Below are 19,797 nucleotides of genomic sequence, written 5' to 3'. Positions count from 1 at the left end.
ATTTGCCTTTAAGTAAAACTTCTCGAAATGCTTGTTATAAGCATGCTGCCTTTGATGAAGCTTGTTTTTTGGGTTTTTTTCTTCAAACAACAGAACACAGTTTTATGTTTTCCAAAATTGTCATTTATTGAAAAAATGACGTAATAAGAGTGTAGTTATGAAAAAACTGGGAGGCCAATCACAATACACATTATACATAACCATCTGGGTCAAACTGGCTTTATTGCACACATAATTACATAATCATCATAAACATGAAAGGAAAGAGTGCCTCCCAGTACTAGATTATAAAACCGAAGCAAAAAAGGTGGCCAAAAAGTAAGCATCTCCTGTCGACCGGTCATATCAGACGTCAGCCCTATATTTTGAACAGGTAAACGAAGTGATATTCAGTTTGTAAAGAACGGCCTAACAGTTGGTATGAAACACGACGGACAGCATTTGACCCAATTACAGGTTGTATAATTATAAATTAGATCGTTATAACGACTTGGAATTTGCGAAATTCTGACTTTAAACGAGACTGTTGAAACATCAATGCATTTATCAGTAGTTTGTCTCGATTTAAAAACTGAGCATATTCAGAACATGCTTTTGCCTATCGAATCAATTGCAAGACATAAACACTATATGCAGGTGACAATGAATATTGCTTCATAAAAAATGAGAAGTTGACGGAGGAGAAGCTAAGTGTAATTGCGTTGCTTATAAAAGTTTTTTTAAGCTTAGAGACCGAAAAAAGTCAGGGGAAATTATTAGTGACAAAAATGTGTACGGTATGTACACTGAAAAAAAAACTATTTCAGTTGAAAATTTCAGAGACATAGGACAATAACTACGAACAACATCACCACAAACCGCATCATATAACACACGAAAAAGTGAAGATAACGGACAAAGATCAGTCCCATCATTCCCACAAAGAATACAAAATTAAAAGTAGAGCAAACAAGGACCCCTGGACACAACAGAGGTGGGGTCAGGTACCTAGGACGAGATAACATTTCCTGTTATCGGTTACACCCGTCGTGAGCCCTATATTTTGATAAGGTAGACGAAGTAATCCGTAGTTAAAATTACTATGTAGAGAACGGCCTAACAATTGGTGTGAAACACGTCAGACAGCATTCGACCTAATGAAAGGTTGTATTTGTGAATTATATTGTAAATTCCTATACATGTAAAACTGAAAAGAAACTAAAGTGATTTACTATTATGTTGAAATATCTAGAAGGATTTTTTCTAAGAGGCATGTATTTTTGCCTGACCATAAGAAGTTATAATTTGATTTCAGGAGACTATGCTGTCCATTTGGATTACTACATGTATTAGACTTTAAGGTTAGATATAGTCTCAACACACCCCTCAGTTTTGGTAACAGTTTTATTAAGGCGGTTCTGTTCTATTTTAAGATCGTTTTTCCGTGTCACCCCTTTCCATTTCAGAATAAGAAGTCAGTAGTGCGGTTTCCTCATCCTCAGCATTCATGTTCGGAATATTTCCTTTACTTTCGTTGTGATTTGTTTCCTCTATTGGACATCGAACGTCAATATCAATCACTCTTTGTATATCCGGGCAGATAACATAGACCAACAAAAACAGTAAGCTGCTAAGAACCTTGGACACGCAAACCATAATTAGTACAGGTGTGTATGAGTCATGTAACTCGAACACCATACCTGGAAAAGAAGTCAGAATGTTGTTTTGTTTTATAATTTTACCATCAAACTAATTAATTAATTAATGTATGCATTTAATGCACGTTACTTGAAATATATTTTGTTCCCTTGCAAATTTGGAGAAAATTTCCATGTAAATTTACTTGATTTGATATAACCACATTCGTTTTATGCAGCAAATAAATGTAGACTGATTATACAATATTGTGGAATTTCCAGTATTTTCAAACCTCTTATAATATTTTCAACATGTTACTTATATACAGTACAGCTGTAAGAGTGACTTACATAACTTCTTTCATTGACCACACGTTAATTGTATATTAAAAGCAAGGGTGTTACCTGCCACAGGCGCTCCAAGCAGAGTGCCGATGCCAATAGATGCATTGTTTACTCCCAGGGTTAATTCTAGATTTTCACATCCGTAATAAATTTCCAAAATACCAACAGCAATGGCTCCTCCAGATGCCGCGCTGTTGGCCCCAAACAAAGCTGCGTAGATTATCAACGTAATATAGTTATCTACAAGCAATAGAAAAGCAGTGGCAACACCTCCTAGTAGAAAGAAAATAATGGCTAGCTTCATTGGCAAGAAAGCCGACGCTCTGGCGTCTAACGCAGCGCCTTGTAGTAATGTTAAAACCGTTACTGATACGCCGATGAAAGAGTAAAGATATGCTCCCTTCTCGTTCGATACTCCCAAAGTTTCTGCATATTCTCCGAGGTGCCCATAAATTACGGAATCTGCAAACGCAGACAAAAAGAAGCCAAGGTGAGTAACATAAAAACCAGGATTTCTCATAAAGTTCCATGTTGGCGTTTTGATTTCTTCAGGTTTTCTGGACTCTGTGCAGGAAACTGGTCGAAGAAATAATCCAAGGGTACACATCTGAACAGCAACTCCAGCCAGAATTATGAACAAACCCCTCCATCCATACCGAGAGTCCACCACCTGTATGACAGGAGAGAAGACGAGCGTGCCAATCCCGGTGCCACACGATCCTAATGCCACGGCGATCCTTTGTCGAGAGTGACCACGAAAATGAGTGGGAACAGCTATGCATGCTACTATATAGGCCATACCACAGCCGAAACCTTTAGAGAAATAGAAACGGGAAAGCTTGGGATGTCTGACATTTATGTTTTGTAATTCATTCAACTGGAATAACCATGATCTCAACTTAAAATCATAGGACTGGTTCATATCCATATACAAGGTTGTTGCTTTCGAACAAGTTTAATTCTGACTGAAATGTATTTGCTTTCATCAATTACTATACTTTTCACTATCATTCTACATCATTTCCATAACGATACTTTTTACTTATACAGTGTATATTGAATACATATGTATAATATAATACATATTTAATGTAAGCAATTATCTGTAGTAATAATGTATACAATATAATTATTTCATTCGTATGTATCTATATGATTTAGTTGAATGAAAATATGAAGATGAAAAACAGTGATCAATCTCATAATTCGCACAAAAAAATACAAACTTAAGAGAATGGTAAACACGGACCCCTGAACACACTAGAGGTGGGATCAGGTGTCTGACAGTAACAATTCCCTGTTTACCGGTCACACCTGCCATGAGCCCTATATTTTGATCATGTAAACGGAGTAATCCTAGTTAAAATCAGTATGTCAAGAACGGCCTAATAATTGGTATGAAACATATCAGATAATTCGACCTAATAACAGGTTGCATTTACAAATTAAATCGTTATAACGACCATAATATTTGCAATATGCTTACTTTCAACGAGACTGTTGGAACCCCTGTCAGTAGTTGTCGCGATTTAAAAACTAATTATACGCAGAAGATCCTTTTGGTATTGAATTAGTTGAGAGACATAAAAACCATATGTAGGTGATAATGGAATATTCTTGCATAAATACGGAAAATTGTCATGAAGTTAAAAGTTGTTGTGGAAGACTTTGTTGTGTCTTTTAGTTTTAGTTCGAGTTCACTGGGATATATCAATTCGGCATATGAATGAAAATGGGTTTTGTTATAAATAAAACGTCATTGATATGTCTAAACTTCGAGTTGAATGTCACAACAAGAGATTTTGTCTTCTCATGTAGAAGCTTTTCAATAAATTCTGCCTCGTACGAATATGAGAACAGATCAGCTAATAAAGGAGCACAATTTGTTCCCATAGGAATTGTAACAGACTGTTGGAAGACCTGATCACCAAAGACTACGAGGATATTGTCAATAAAGAACCCCAGCATATTCTTATTTCAACTTCAGAGTACTTGTGCGTAGAATCACAGTGGCATTCAACGAAGTAATGTTTCAGATGAACTGATCAACATAGATGTATATGAATATTTCCTTTTCCCATTTTTATCAAAGTATATGACGTCAAAAAGCCTAGTCTTTAATAATTTATCGTGAGGAATGGTCGTGTAAAGTGTTGAAAAGTCATTCGTTTTGATGTTGTTGATTTGAGAAAAGTTTTGTAATTTCACATTTCCTAAAAGTTCTTTAGAATTTTTTAGAATCCACATTTCTTTTACAACACTTTTGGCATACATGTATGTTGTGGCACAATACGATATATGATTGATTTACCTGTAACAAAACCATAAGACAGAATGAGATATGAAAGTCGTGAAGATAGGGAACTCAGAATCAATCCAGTCCCTGCTACCAAACCTCCTGCAAATATAATAATCCGCCACTCAAACGCTTTGAGCATACGCCCACTTAAGAGACCTAAATAAAACCAAAAAAAGATTTCATTTTTTTTTAAAAATATGTACTGCAAATATTTCATAAATACATCAAATTTACAATTGCATTTGTCTGATTCATATCATATGATTCGCTGCACTGTGGAGATGAATTTGTAAACATTTGAATAGGAGTTAACAATAGTTCAACATTTAGAACATAAGTTTATAATTGATTTTGCTAAGATTCAAGACTTTAATTCTAAACTTTCAACCGAAACATGGTCTTACCTGCTGCATACATGACAGTAGTTATTATAGACGAGACCCACGATGTTTCTGCTCTACCTGTCTGAAAGTTTTTCAATACTATGACGTAAACAATTCCTGACGTATACGTAATTCCGTAAACAATAGCACGAATGGACATAGCTGCCAAAGCGACGATCCATCTATAAGTTATACAGCTCAACATTATCACTGATGTTATCATATATGTAGCACTACTCATAGAACTTTCAACTGAAGAGCATTTATTCTAACGTGTACCGCCAGCATTGAATACGAGTATGCCAGTCATTTTCATATCCTATGATTAGTTATTGTAATGTGATGGGATGTAGATAATACAAAGAAACAAATATCTCTTTGTTTAACGTTTGATGATCGCGCATCTCGTATACAAAGTTGTTCACTTTTTCATAAATAGGAGCACATTTATTATGGGTTTTTCCCCATATTTTTCATCGACTACATACCTTCTTTTTGAATGTCATGTAATGATTAAGTAGTCCTGCTTGTATTACATGAATAATTCCACCCATAAAAAGATATTTCCGTATAACATACAAAATTAACCAAATAAAGGAGAGAAAATTATAGAATCATAAATCGTAAGCATGATTAAAACTGAAATTCTTCTCAGGTGAAATTCTTTTACAATAGATGAATATATGTAATTGTATAAATATTATAGTAGATTAAAGATCAGTAAAAATATGTGTCGGACAGAAAGAAAATTTGTTGATACCATTTATCATGTACATGAACAATATTTGCTGTAACCTTATATAATATTTTTCTGGAGGGTTAAAAATGTTTTTTGCATGAACACCGACTAAATTTCTGCAAATATCGATCCGGGTTAAAATAGGTCATCAGTAACCCCTTTCTTGTCGTAAGAGTAGACTAAATGGTGCGGTCCTTTGGATGAGATCGCAAAACCGAGGTCCCGTGTCACAGCAGGTGTGGGCACGATAAAGACACCCCCCCCCCCCCCCCTGCTCAATGGCCATAAGCGCCGAGCATAGGCCTAAAATTTGCAGCTCTTCACTGGCAAAGGTGACGTCTCCATATAAGTGAAATATTCTCGAGAGGGACGTCAAACAATATTCAATCAATCAATCGATAATTTGTCATGCCTAATTCCGTGATAGACTTCCACAATACATGTATAGTCAATTGAGCTTGACGACAATTTGCAGTCATCTACAGAATAAGAAGTGGCCTAATACTGTAAGGCGATCGTAATGTTAGTATTATATAATACATGTATTTGAAGAACATTAAAACAACTCCATATCACGTCAGATTTTCTACCACTTCTAGTGAAAAGTTAGAGTGAACACCGCCAATTGTCTCTTTTTCGAGGATCTTCAGATCACTGTATGTGTTTCCCGTCCGGGAATATTCAGGAGGATTCCCCTCCATCAATAAAGGATATTTCTCTTCCGCATTGTTGTCCACAACTCCTCCAAAATAGATCTTAGAATTTGCTTCCTTTTTCGGTGAGCTAATTTCTAGACTTTTGACCGTAGGTTTCCCTGGGCAGACCTTGTATACAAGTAACAGCAGGAAGCAACTGAGGACTTTGGATACACAAACCATGATCAGTACCGGTGTGTAGGAATCACAGAGCTCAAACAAAGTACCTATCAATCGTATGTAGATTGTATTAGTATGATATATATCCTTTTATACATGGACACCAATATGATGCACAACATTTATCAATTTTCTGTGGAAATCTGATTTCACTGAAACACTAAAAAAAAATTACATTCCACCCATTACAATATACATATACAGTGTAATTAGTTGGATTAAAATTTTATGTACTATAATTCTAATGTTATTTTATCATAATTGTTTTGATCGGACAAAAATAAAGTCAAACGAGAATTTACACGTCAATAAATCCAAAAACGCGATGGATTCATACGCGCCTGAAAACATATACATGTAACATTACGGTGGCTGGTTTAGGACAGGTGGAAGAGAGTTTGGTTGTTTTTTTAAATTCGTTCCCACGAAATCAAATTCGTTCCCAAGAAATAAAAATTCGTTCCCACGAAATTAATTTCGTTCCCACGAAATCAAATTCGTTACCACGAAATAAAATTCATTCCCACGGAATAAAATTCGTTCCCACGAATTATTTATTGATTGATTGGTTTGCTGTTTTCCGTCACACTCAACAATTTTTCAGCTATTTGGTGGCGCCCAGTTTTTATTGGTGGAAGAGAGAACCCAGATACAATGAAACTTTCTCACTTACCGGCACGAATTATTTAAAATTAAGATTACGTACGTTAACTTTCATTACCTATCGATACATTAACAAAACTCATTATTGATATAAATTTATCTAACACACATTATCGTATCTCTTGCAATTATGCAATCCACAATAAATCTGCAAGTTTAGTAATTAAGTTAAGTAACTAAGTTAGTTCATCCATATGCATGTATATATGACTGTTCTTTCATTCTGAAGTGTGACGAACATCTGTTGTCATTTGGGAACATTAAGGGGCTAGATCAAAAGATCAATGTCGGAAGAAAAAAAGTCTAAATTCAAATAGTTATAGGGAGGGGTTTAAACACTCCCGTAAGTTTCTGTCATCCGACATCGATTACACTTTAGTGGAAAAAGAAAAAAGGACAAGTGATTGTTAAAAACCACATACTAACATTACATTTTAATGAACATATCATAGTTTTAATGTAAACTTTCATTTGTGGTTTAACAGTTGAAAAGTTTTACAGAGTGTAATTCATATGCGTATGTTTTTACTTGTTAATCGATTAGTTTAAACATTCATCATATTTAGTTTTAAGGGGGTTGGGGGATCCTTGGTGAAAACAATGTAAATTTAGTTTTTTTGTCAGATATTGAACATTTGATCTCGCCCCCAACACCCTAGGCCTTCCGTGCACTTTCAAGGGCTCCAATTTTAGACAATCGAGAGGTTTAAATTAAACTAAAGCTTCAATTTGTTATAATAGAGAAAACTTGGAAATAAGAAAAACCTATTTCAATTATTTCAAGATTTTTTAATGCATGCACACAAAATATTGGTCTATGATATTGGGGCTCCACCCGCTAAAGCCCCTGTATTGTCTGCGAAAAAAGCAATGGATTTTAAAACTGAGAAATATATAGCATAGAATATAGGTTACTCTCTGTTGATAAGAGCAGAGTACATGATCATACTGCATACTAAGGATTATTTTACTGATAAAGGTGTCCTATGATGCTTCAAGGTTGATTAATACAGGCCTATAATGTAAAACTTATACGGTACCAATTTTGATGCACCAGATGCGCATAAAGCAAAATAAAGTTTCATTTTTTTTACTCTTTATCTGGACTAGTGATTATAAGTTATGGACTTATCCACAATCTTAGTAATCCATTGACAAGTGAATATTGAGAATACATGTACCTTATTTCGTGGGAACGAATTTTATTTCGTTGAAACGAATTTTATTTTTTGGGAACGAAATTAATTTCGTGGGAACGAATTTTGGAGAAAAAATTCTTCCACCTCTCCTAAACCAGCCACCGTAGTGAACGAATTGGTTGGCATATTTATTCAGTTTGTGGGTCCAGAATTTACATATTGATAAGTATGTCCTTTAGAGAAAATATTCGACAACTTAAAGTTAGGCATCCATTACTAGTACCTTTAGTATGTTTCTTACCAGCTATTGGAGCGCCAAGAAGATTCCCGATCCCCAACACACCAAGATACATTCCAAAGGTTAATTCTAAATTTTCAAATCCGTAATAAGTTTCTAAAATACCAACAACAATGGCTCCCCCATTTGCTGCAGTATTGGCCCCAAAGAAAATTGAGTAAATTACCAAAACGCTGTATTCTTCCGAAAGCAACAAAAACGCAGTGGCAACGCCCCCCAGTAAGAAGAAAATAATGGCTAGCTTCATTGGCATGAAGACCGACACTCTGTTATCTAAAACAGCACCCTGCAATAGTTTCAGAATCACCACTGATATGCCAATAAAAGAGTAGAGGTAGGCTCCCTTGTCATTAGTTAGACCTAAAGTTTCTACATACTCGCCAAGATGACCAAAAATAATGGAATCTCCAAAGGTGGTCAAAAAGAAACCAAGATGTGTCGCATAAAAATCAGGGTTTCTCATAAAGGTCCATGTCGCCGTCATTTTTTCACACGTTTCAGATGTTGAGGGCGATACTGGTCGAAAAAGGAGTCCAATGATGCAGAATTGCAAGGCAACTCCCGCCAAAATTACGAAAAGACCTCTCCAGCCGTATGTGGAGTCGATCACTTGAATTATTGGCGAAAACACGAACGTTCCAACCCCTGTGCCACAAGATGCCAATGCTACGGCGATCTTCTGCCGAGGATGGCCAAGGAAATGGGCAGGAACTGCTATACAGGCAACCATGTAAGTCATACCGCATCCAAATCCTGCAATTCGATGGTTAGAGTAACAGGTCATTTACAAAAAAAAAATGTACTACTCAAATATTTTTTCAGACTTCATTGCGATTAATGATTTTGCTTACAGAATAAACTTTGAAAAATAGATTTCTTTCTTAATTTCAATGTTGCTATGTGTAGCTCATTATTACAAATATAGTGTGTATGAAATCAACATTATGGTTATAAAAATAGACATTCAAATTGTTCATTTTATTTAACCAATGTTAATCATAAGACAAAGAGTTAATTACTATTTACATTGTACAATCACATTTACCTGTGACAAAACCATACGATAAAATGAGAAAAGTAAGTCTTGAAGACAGTGAACACAGGAGGAGTCCTATTCCTGCCACCAATCCGCCACTAACAGCTGTGATCCGCCATCCAAAAGTTTTCAACAACCGTCCACTTAGAGGACCTAGATTTAAAATCAATCATCATTATCATGAGGATAGATCGGAAATAACAAAATAATTATATTTCCAGCTGTTTTCTCTGTGATAACTCTTTGAAGCTCCAAATTGTTAATTTCAGCACATACTAGGGCCTACATCAGCATGTTAATTTCTCACTTCCATATATATATATATATATATATATATATATATATATATATATATATATTAAAAAGTCTCTTTTTTGGAAGTAAAATACAGAAAAAACTCTAAACACTTTGTTGAAATATTTCGACCGTGTTACCGGTCTTCTTCAGTCGTGTTTATTTCTCATAGCAACGTAACGCACGACTACATACGCGAAAGTACTATGACGTCACAGTAAATATTATAAACGTCAAAGTTGATATTGCGCGAAAAACATTTGAGAAAGGTAAGAGTCGTAATAATAAAATGAACAATACTCACCCGACCTCGTGGACACATCCTAAAATATGACTGAGTACAATTAAATATTTGGTATTAGTAATGAAACAGAATTTTAAAAATGTATGTTCACAAAGCAGTCAACTACTGGCCTAAGTGAATGCAAACAAGAAATATTACAGTAAGTAGCTAATCGTAAATACATCAATATTGTTATAATCAGTTATTACAACACGTTCTTTGCGTACAAGTCTTACAAGACATTAATTATTAAAGACAAAAATGTTCCCTTCTGTTTATTCCGTGTGGTACATAAGTATTTAATTTTTTCTTCCATAAATTTTCTCTAAAGCGACGATAAATGTCATCTTTGTAAAGTTTTTCTATTTCTATTATAGAAAATACTATGAGAAATACTATGAAAATACTATGAGAATCCGTATAGAAATAAATAGCAACAGGGTCACCAGTTTCTCTTCTAATTAATGACAAGTTCAAAACATGCCTTTGGTATAAGGTTATCCCAGTTTTTCGCGCAATATAAACTTTGACGTTTATAATATTTACTGTGACGTCATAGTACTTTCGCGTATGTAGTCGTGCGTTACGTTGCTATGAGAAATAAACACGACTGTGTTTAGAGTTTTTTATATATATATATATATATATATATATATATATATATATAATATGCGCGTGTACGTGATGATAATCTTTGAAGCATCACAAATGAACAGGATTTTATTACAAAAGTCGACCCATCGCTCAAACTGGTTCTCATTCCCCCGTTCCCTATCTATCATCTCTTTCTTTCTTGCTGAACGTGTTACCAATAGTCTGCAGGGAGTCCATGCTTTCGTGTTGCCATTATTTACATTAGCTTGTGATGGGACCTTTGTTATTCATTAACTTAAATATTTCTAATCCGATTTGAGTAAAATTTGCAGAGAGTCTATAACTTTTATATCTTGATAAACATACAAAGGCATCTAAAGTTTTCATTTTCTAAGAAAGCACGAGCCCTGTTTATGTTTACATGTTACGTGACTCAACTATCAGCAGGGCGCCAAAGTTGAGGGCTTCTGTGAAAATAGCTTACATGGAAAATGTTCCGTTCTTTCTTCTTTGTGCTTGCTCTCTAAATTAACATAATTGTGTCAAAATCTTGAATGCTTTTGACATATATTTCAGAAATCTTGGTGTTTTCACCTCTGCATGTAGTTTCCTGGTTTCCTGGCTTATTTCCTATGAAATAAGCACGCATTCGTCTCACTCTAGATACATGTACTTACATATATAAACAAACACGGTTTTGGGAGCCAGATGTTTATATTCAAATCCACTTATTAAAAGAAGAACAATAAATCCCCTTAAAAAAAAAAAATAATGGCCTACATTATAAATGATAAACTTATTTAAAATATGATGTATCCAAAGTCATCATTATTATTTGGTTTTCATTTTATATCAGATTGTGGTAGTCACACACGATTTCAATTATTAGCGAGAGATTTTTTCTGCGAACCTACTTTTTTGTGCTATAAATTGTAATCGGGATCAGTTACTTTAAAGCTTTACTGACATCATAAAATGCACATATATGTAGCTGTAAGAAATTAACCAAGAAGTCTGCCATATTTCTTCCTCATCCTCTGTCTTACTCTGCCCATACATATCCAAGATGTGTTTATGACACCTGACTGATTTTCCCATTCGATTCTCCGATAGTAATATACTGACTATGAGAAACGCAAGAAATGTTGTAAAATGTCATGCAATGTGCTCAAAAGGACAATAAAACTATCAAAAATTAGTAGCATATTCAAAATATTTGAATAAGTTAGTCCAAAATGGGGATATTTTTGGTATGTTTTTACATTATTGAACGTGCGTGTGGGCATTATCACCAAACATGTAGCAAACATGTGAAAACTCATCTATCAGGATCAACTGATAGAATTAAATACTTATGTATCAGTGCTAAGTTTGATTAATAGAGTATTAAACTTTTGTTTTCATTTGAACAGTTATTGACAAATATGTTGTTACATTCACTCATATTTAGATCCACCCTTTGTTTACACTACAACAAAATGGTACAAATACAATCTATATCCCTTGGGGATCCGGTTTAGAATAAGTCCTCAGTACCCCTTGAATGTCGTAAGAGGCATTTAAATGGGGTGGTCCTTCGGATTTCAAAACCGAGGCCCCGTCCCACTGCAGGTGTAGCACGATCCCTCCCAACTCAAAGGCCGTAAGCGCCGAGCATAGCCTACAGCCTTTCACTGGCAATGGTGACGTATCCATATGAGCAAAAAATTCTTGAGTGCGACGTTAAACAATATTTAACCATCCAACCAATCTATATACCCTCGGGAAGTTGATCATGGGTCCGAGTATGGTCATTTTGTAAGAAAGTTTTGTATTGGTCAATTAAAATTTCACATCAAATGTACTCTACTTACTTCCTCATACTTTGATAATGTTCTTCGTGCAGACGTTACACGGCTCATTTTTTTCTCAGCAGCATCAACTGTTGACAAGATCTGTCATTTTAATGAACGCACTAAATACCCGATATACTTAAAATCTCAAATACCTTGAAATTGATAAAAACATTGCTCTTGTGATATTGCACCTAGAGAAGGAAATTGAACATTATTTCTTAAGTTTGTTTATTTTATTTCATTTTGATTATTGTTACCCATTTTCCCCTTTAAAGTTTTTTTTTTTTTTTTTTGGATTTCGGGTGTATTTCAAAATGTACTCTACTTACTTCCTCATACTTTGATAATGTTCTTCGTGCAGACATTACACGGCTCATTTTTTTCTCAGTCAGAGGAGTTGATGTTTTGTAAAATTATCGACCCAGATACGGCGAACATAGAGAACTTTATTAAAGTATGAGGAAGTAAGTAGCGGATATTTGATGTGAAACTTTAATTTATAGGTCCAAAATCTTCCACACTAGTCTGAATTTCGCTGCTGTCATAGGTGAAAAACAATTCGGTGACCTGGACCGGTAGATATCCTAGTAAAAATAAACAAGTGAAATCGAGTGAACGATGACATATATCTATTATTTTTATAACATGTTGCTTGAAATGTGGCATGCAAGTAGTTAAAACATTAATCTATGCAAGGAGATCGGTAAATTACGCATACCGCACCTAGTTTCTGATTCTTCAGGCATTTGAAGCGAGATGGTAGTTGTTGTTTTTTATCTGGGTAAGAGTTTAGACCCCTTTTTATATTAATGGTATCACAGAGTTCGGGCCCAAACGAGCTTATCATCTGTGTCGCAAAGGGTAGGGTGGGGTCACAAAAAGAGTTTTTCTTAAATTTCTTCTCGAGAGTAGTAGTCAGCAGTTCTTAAATTTTATGGTCGTTACAACGATCTAATTTACCAATATAACCTATCACTGTGTAAAATTTAGTCTGATATGTTTTATACCAACTGAGGTCAATCTTTACACCCTGATTTTGACTGTGGATTACCCGGATAGAGATCGAGATATAGGGCTCACAGCAGGTGTGGCCGGTCGACAGGGGATGTATACTCCTCCGCACCTGATCCCACCTCTGGTATGTTCAGGGGTCCGCGTTTGCCCTACTCTTTATTTTGTATTCCTATATAGAAGTTATGAGATTGATAACTGTTCTATGTCTTCACCTTTTCATGAGAATGTATTGGGAAATTTTGAAAATCGTCTTTTTAAATATGAACCATGGGGTTAGTTTGGGGTTAAATCGGGGATGTAAATTTACATGATACATGGATTTTATAACGCATCCTTATATTGTGTGATTTCAAGTTGGGTTAAATCATTTGGTTTCAATGGGGTCATTATAATGGTTCAAAAATCTTCGTGGGAATAAAAAGGGTAAAATTCTTATAAAATCTTTGAAAGAACAACATGACAAAGTTGACTCAAGTGAGTGTTGTCCCGTGGACGTCTTGTTAAAAACACGCACCTTTGACAATTTAGAGTCTTTTGTATATCACTCATTGCTAAGAAAGGGCCGAGGTCTTTGAAGATCGACGCGATCTAATCAACTACAAATGATGCCTTGACCTCCTGCACGGCTGCCAATGGAACACGCCAGAATACGAATAATAAAACTGATGACATGGGGTTTTGATAGACATTTCATTTCATTTATTCGCTTAAACCATTCACAATAGTACATAAGTTTGATTTTGTAAATATGTAAACACTATTTCCAAGGGTACAGATATATGAATAATACATGCACATAGTTCATTAACACGAAATAGAGGTGGGGGCATAATGCATACAAAGAGATTCGGACATTTAATGAATACACATGTTAGGGAGGAAAGCAGACTAACTCCTGGATTTTAGAAATAAATATACATAGTTTATTTTAATGTTTCAAAGTTGTTATTAATTCTCTAAATTTCAGTGTATTTGGTACATGACAATATCTAGAAGCCAATCACTCTTTCCGTAAAGTGGATAGGGATTTACATACTAAGATAAAGTGGTATTCATCGGCTAATTTACCAATATTACAGAGTGTGCAATTTCTATCAATTGCTGAAATTCCATACACCTATCTACCTCCATATCACCTATCTACCTCCATATCACCTATCTACCGCTATGGGTGAATGGTAGTTTGTTGATCTGAATTTAACAAGAGGTTTCCAAATTTTTTTTTCGAAAAAATGCTTAAGTATTTCTTGAAGCCAAAGTTTAGCTTAAAGGTTTTATAGATTTGACCCGTTGACGAATTATTCATATCATTTGTCCACTTCTGCATAAACCTGTCTTTTAGTCTTTGTTTAATTACAGTAGTAATCTATTCTTTTATTTTTAATATTTCTTATAAAAACAACCCATGAGTTCACTCTCTCATTAAATAAATACCTATATACAGTAAACATAGTTTTATTTTCTTGGCCTTGAAACATTTTTTGCCCAATACGAGATCATCCTTGAATATATAGTGAAAGACAGAGGAAAACGACCTGATTCACCATAGACCATATATGCTGGCGTACTACTTTTCATATGTAAAATATATTTCAGAAATTTTAAATGTACTCATTCAATAACATCCAAATTTTCGTACCCCCAAATTGTACTGCCATATAGTAGTATTGGCATTACTACTTTATCAAACTGGTGTTGGTGTATATTTGAATTCATTCACACTTTCAACAACATTATTGTTGTAATAAAAATATATCTAGACTTAGGGCCTTTTGAAAACACTAACACCTTTTTTTTTCTCAACATTTACACTCAATTTCCATTGAGAACAGTACACATGAAACTCATCTAATGCTTTTTCATCTGCGGTCTCTGCCATAATATAAACTGTCATCAGCGTAAAATAATATTGAACGCTTTGGGTACAAAAACAACTCATCTTTGATAAAAGTACTAATACTTTGTAAACCAACAATATTTTTTCTATCAAAAACTCTTTTAGGTCATTAATATAGATAAAGAATAGAAAGGGGTATAAACACAAGTAGAGCTACATTAGCCTGACGAAACATTCACCGAAAGTCCTTTGGTAAAGTTGTTTATACGCCGTGAATCGGTTTGAAAGCGGGTAACCCCCAACTTCTTGCGAACCGTTATACATTAGTATTCAAAAGTGGTCATCTCAAAAGCTTATAGAAAGAAGAAATCCATTTTTCAAAAGGAGTTATGAAGGTAATCGGCGGGGATGGGAGTATGTACATAAGATCTATACCCACTATCCACACGTCAAGTGCCTGTTAGTGTTCACTATGGGAAGCAAGAGACCATTAAAAAGACAGTCAATAAAACTACCCAACAAATGCTAAGTATCAACCGCCTCTCTATCTCTCTCTCTCTATTTATCTTTCTATCTGACCTAAGACGTTTAAAATACACTGTAGGTAGGGAATGCTCTTTCGCCAATTATGCAAGAGCCAGGCATTAGAAGTTGTGTGACAATTTACGTACAGATGGTAAGGTCTCTGCATGAGTAAATAATTTTAAAATGGGACGTAAAAGAACAAGCAATCTATACCGATGGTAATGGGATGTATATAATCGCATAGATCGCATCTAACACATAATTTAATATGCTTGAATATTTATCAAATTCATTAATATATATAGAGGATATCTATATTGACCATGATTTGATATTTGCTCTATCCAACGAGTTGAAATAGTATATTTATTTGCGAGGCTTGCCTAGCGAATATATCACAATTTCAACGAAATATCAAATATTAAATCATGCAATTATAGATTTTCTATTTAACTCATTCGCTATTTCTATCACTTTAGTTTTGAAATGATCCCCAATACAACAAAACAGCTGATTCAAATAATTCCCGATGCGTCATTACCGACAGTCGTGCTTGTTCATGTTCCTACGCAAGAAAAAAAAACATAGTGCGATGAATATTGTAACATGAATATTGTACAGTTACAATATCCATATGAATGAAATTTCTTTTAGAAGGCATTGACATGATTAAATCTAGTAATTATTTCATTTTTATTAAACCAATTTTACTTTATCGTGTACTTATTTTGTTGATGTATGCACTTGAAAAAGTTTTGGTTGCGACTTTTTGAAATCACATCAACGATCAATGACATAATTTAGATGAAAAAGATTTTGGTGAACAAATTGTTTGTTATTGGAATTACAATGTTTTTAAATTCAATTTTCACGTGTTTTCTTGGATATTGGAAGGGGAGAATAGGACCAGGGACCTATATACTTAGTATATAGGTCCCTGATAGGACTTCAAATTCCTGCGAGACACTTTGATGAGTAAACATGGTAAATACATGTATGTTCATACTCGTTACATCTAGAATGGCTCCAGGGAAGAATGATGTGGCCTGTTGAATACTTCATGCCTCTGCAGCTGGTCGAGTTGCTGGTAGGTCAATATATGGTCCGCCAAGCCGGACTGGTTCCTTGTTGACAATAATTGTTGACATCTCTCATTGTTTACTTTTCTAATTGTAATCTCGCAGTATTTGTTAATGGTGTGTACTTTTCTATGGAATGTGACTTTATGTCGGTGGGCACAATGCTATTCTCTCGTAAATGTTCACAGTATTCTATGGTACTTGTTTGGGCCTAGACCTACCTCTTTCAAATCATATATATTTGATCATTAAATTCAAATAGAGTTGATAAATAAACCAATCAAACAAATTAGTATATTGTTTATACTTTTAAAATGATAAATATTGTTGAAAACATTTTGAATCAATTTCACCCATGCATACCCTATTAATAAACAGGAAAACCAAACTAGGGAATGTAGTTCGGACCGGAAGTGCTGTAAACAATGGCCGTTTCATAGAGCTAGATAGTATCTCAAAATAGCGACATGCAACACAGAGTCGTCCACTTCTGCTTCATACTTAAATATTTTATTGAAAGTAGATATTAACAGCAAACTTAACAACTCAACTTTCTGACAAACAGGATGATTTCAGCTTCTCCATCGTCAACTTCCCATATTTATGTAGCAATATTCAATTATCACCTGCATATGGTGTTTATAACTCTCAACTGATTCGATACGCAAGACCTTGTTCTGCTTATGATCAGTTTTCAAATCGAAGCAAGTTGATGGTACAGGGGTTCCAACAGTATACAGTTATTGGCTGTTTTGTTTGACCCGAGAACGGATCTGTTGCCCGAAGCCGTAGGTTTCGGGCAACAGTTCCCATTCGAGGGTCAAACAAAACAGCTGTTGTCCGAGGATACAGTCTATAACTGTTTTGTTATACACCTTCAGTTTTTATAGGTTGTTTTACGAGATGCACATGCTTTGTTGACTTCGAACTTTTAACAAGACAGTGTAATTGCGTATGTTTATAATCGTATCCACTAGTTTAAAAGAAAACATACCCAATATCCGAATTAATAATCAGTCATTACATTTTTTGTTTTCCTGCTTAGCGTTTCATCTAAAAAATTCTGTATTTCATCATCAGTTCAATCACTGAACGTCGCCATTGCGTAACAAAGCAGCAGACCGATAATCACGTGACTTACGTAGCCAATGAAAATAAGGCAGACTATTGCCCGGTCAACAGTTCGTAAACTGTTGACCGGTCATTAGACAATGAGTGTGAGAATTGGTTTAACAGCTTAAAAAATGTTGGTTTAAATCGTATTAGTTTTATATAGGAAAGAAAATGAAGGCGTATAACAATCTCGTTTAAAGTAAGCATTTCGCAAATTCTATGGTCCTTATAACGATCTAGGTTGCCAATACAACCTATCGTTGGGTCAAATGCTGTCTGACGTGTTTCGTACCGATTGTTAGGCTGTTCTTGGCACACTGATTTTGACTATGGATAACTCCGTTTACCTGATTATGATATAGAGCTCACGGCGGGTGTGACCGGTCGACAGGGATACATACTTCTAGGCACCTGATCCCACCTCTGGTATATCCAGGGGTCCGTGTTTGCCCAACTCTCTATTTTGTATTGCTTAATATAGGAGTTATGAGATTGATCATTGTTTGTTATATTCACCGTTCACGAATGAGATTGAATAAAATATCATGCAAAAATCAATTTTTAAACTGCAAATGAATAATTTTACCTGCTGTAAACATGACAGTAGTTACTAAAGATGTCATCAATGACGTTTCAGCTTTACCGGTTTCAAAGCTTTGCAGAATTATGACGTAGACAATTCCTGATGTATATGTAATGCCATAAACGATTGTGCGAACAGACATGGCCGCTAAAACGACGACCCATCGATAACTTATAGAAGTCTGCATTATAACTATGATTCGTCTCAATACAATTCAAAAGTCCAGCCCAACAAACGAGCGCAGAAGAGCAAGAATAATTTTTCCTTTCCTCTTTTCCTTTGTAATCGCTAGTTCTTCCACATCTATGATACTGTCATCACCACTTTTATGATGATGAATATAATAATCAATAATGAAGAAATTGTGTGTAGAAAACAGGTCATACGTGTATGTATTGATGGAGTGTGATACGTAAAAAGAGAATTCAAGTAGCACGAAAAATGACTGTTCTTTGTTGCACTCGCTTCCACTAAACAATTTCCTTCTATCGCTATCTTTCGTTAATGTCGCTATTGTCGTTTGCTTACAATGTACCATCATGCATTTTCGCCTGTTACACTCGTTTGTAAAACTGCACCCTTACAACGTGCTGTTTGCAAAACATGGTCGGCTTATGTCGGAAATAAAGATCTCTTGACTTTTTGAACAACTGTTGTACAGTCTAATTGGTTTCATCACAGTAAGTAATATACGTATCTGTCAGTAGAAAGCCATCTTCGCAAGCAAAGTGTCCGGACACTTAGCTTGCGAAGATGGTAGAAAGCTGACTTTGTGATAGGGAGGTACAAGGGCCTTCATCATGACAGACCTCAGAGTATGCAGTTACCGGTCCTTCCCCAAGCGTTAGGTATAAGAAGTGAAAGTCGATTTTGAAAACTTAAGCTCAATATCACGATAGTTGTTTACACAATAAAGAATTCTCAACTATCTCCGCAGACCAGACCAGGTAAATTTGAAGCGGTGCTTATTTTCTCGGCCTTTAACTGGTCTTGGGAAAAGCGATGTCACAATAGGGGACCAATTAAGAATTCACATCGAATTGGCTGACGTAATCAGAGTTGTGATTTAAACCAGGGACAGGGGACATGTTGAAAACGGATTAAAAGCAATTAAGTCAGTGGCGTATTTAAGGGGGCGCAGCCGGCGCCCCTCCCTCCCCCTAAAATTTCAAATTTAAGGTAAATCTTGTTTTTAAAAAAATGTACTAAACAATGTAAGAAGTAATAATTGTTTCCACTCCTGGAGA

General features: G+C 35.1%; 2 protein-coding genes across 3 annotated transcripts; both read right to left on the bottom strand.

Annotated features, from left to right (window-relative positions):
* Positions 1 to 203: 203 nt before the first annotated feature.
* LOC125658091 (monocarboxylate transporter 12-like) lies at positions 204 to 5,216 on the bottom strand. Of its 2 annotated transcripts, none has more exons than XM_048889198.2 (4): positions 4,665 to 5,216; positions 4,273 to 4,416; positions 2,022 to 2,774; positions 204 to 1,679 (listed from the first exon to the last, which is right to left on the bottom strand). In XM_048889198.2, the coding sequence occupies exons 1-4, from the start codon at positions 4,882 to 4,884 to the stop codon at positions 1,408 to 1,410; spliced, it is 1,389 nt and encodes a 462-aa protein (XP_048745155.2). In that variant the 5' UTR covers positions 4,885 to 5,216; the 3' UTR covers positions 204 to 1,407. The 2 variants fall into 2 exon arrangements, with proteins under 2 accessions (XP_048745155.2, XP_048745156.2); XM_048889199.2 differs by having other exon boundaries at positions 4,273 to 4,359.
* A 171-nt stretch (positions 5,217 to 5,387) lies between these two features.
* LOC125658090 (monocarboxylate transporter 13-like) lies at positions 5,388 to 18,969 on the bottom strand. Its single transcript, XM_048889197.2, has 4 exons — positions 18,554 to 18,969; positions 9,403 to 9,546; positions 8,361 to 9,110; positions 5,388 to 6,304 (listed from the first exon to the last, which is right to left on the bottom strand). Exons 1-4 carry the CDS (start codon positions 18,735 to 18,737, stop codon positions 5,955 to 5,957), a joined length of 1,428 nt encoding a protein of 475 aa, XP_048745154.1. The 5' UTR covers positions 18,738 to 18,969; the 3' UTR covers positions 5,388 to 5,954.
* Positions 18,970 to 19,797: the final 828 nt, after the last annotated feature.

This window comes from Ostrea edulis, chromosome 9 (genome assembly GCF_947568905.1).
Source record: "Ostrea edulis chromosome 9, xbOstEdul1.1, whole genome shotgun sequence".
Lineage (NCBI taxonomy): Eukaryota > Metazoa > Mollusca > Bivalvia > Ostreida > Ostreidae > Ostrea > Ostrea edulis.
Note: the sequence above shows the minus strand (reverse complement) of the source record. Positions and strands in the feature narration are given on the sequence as shown.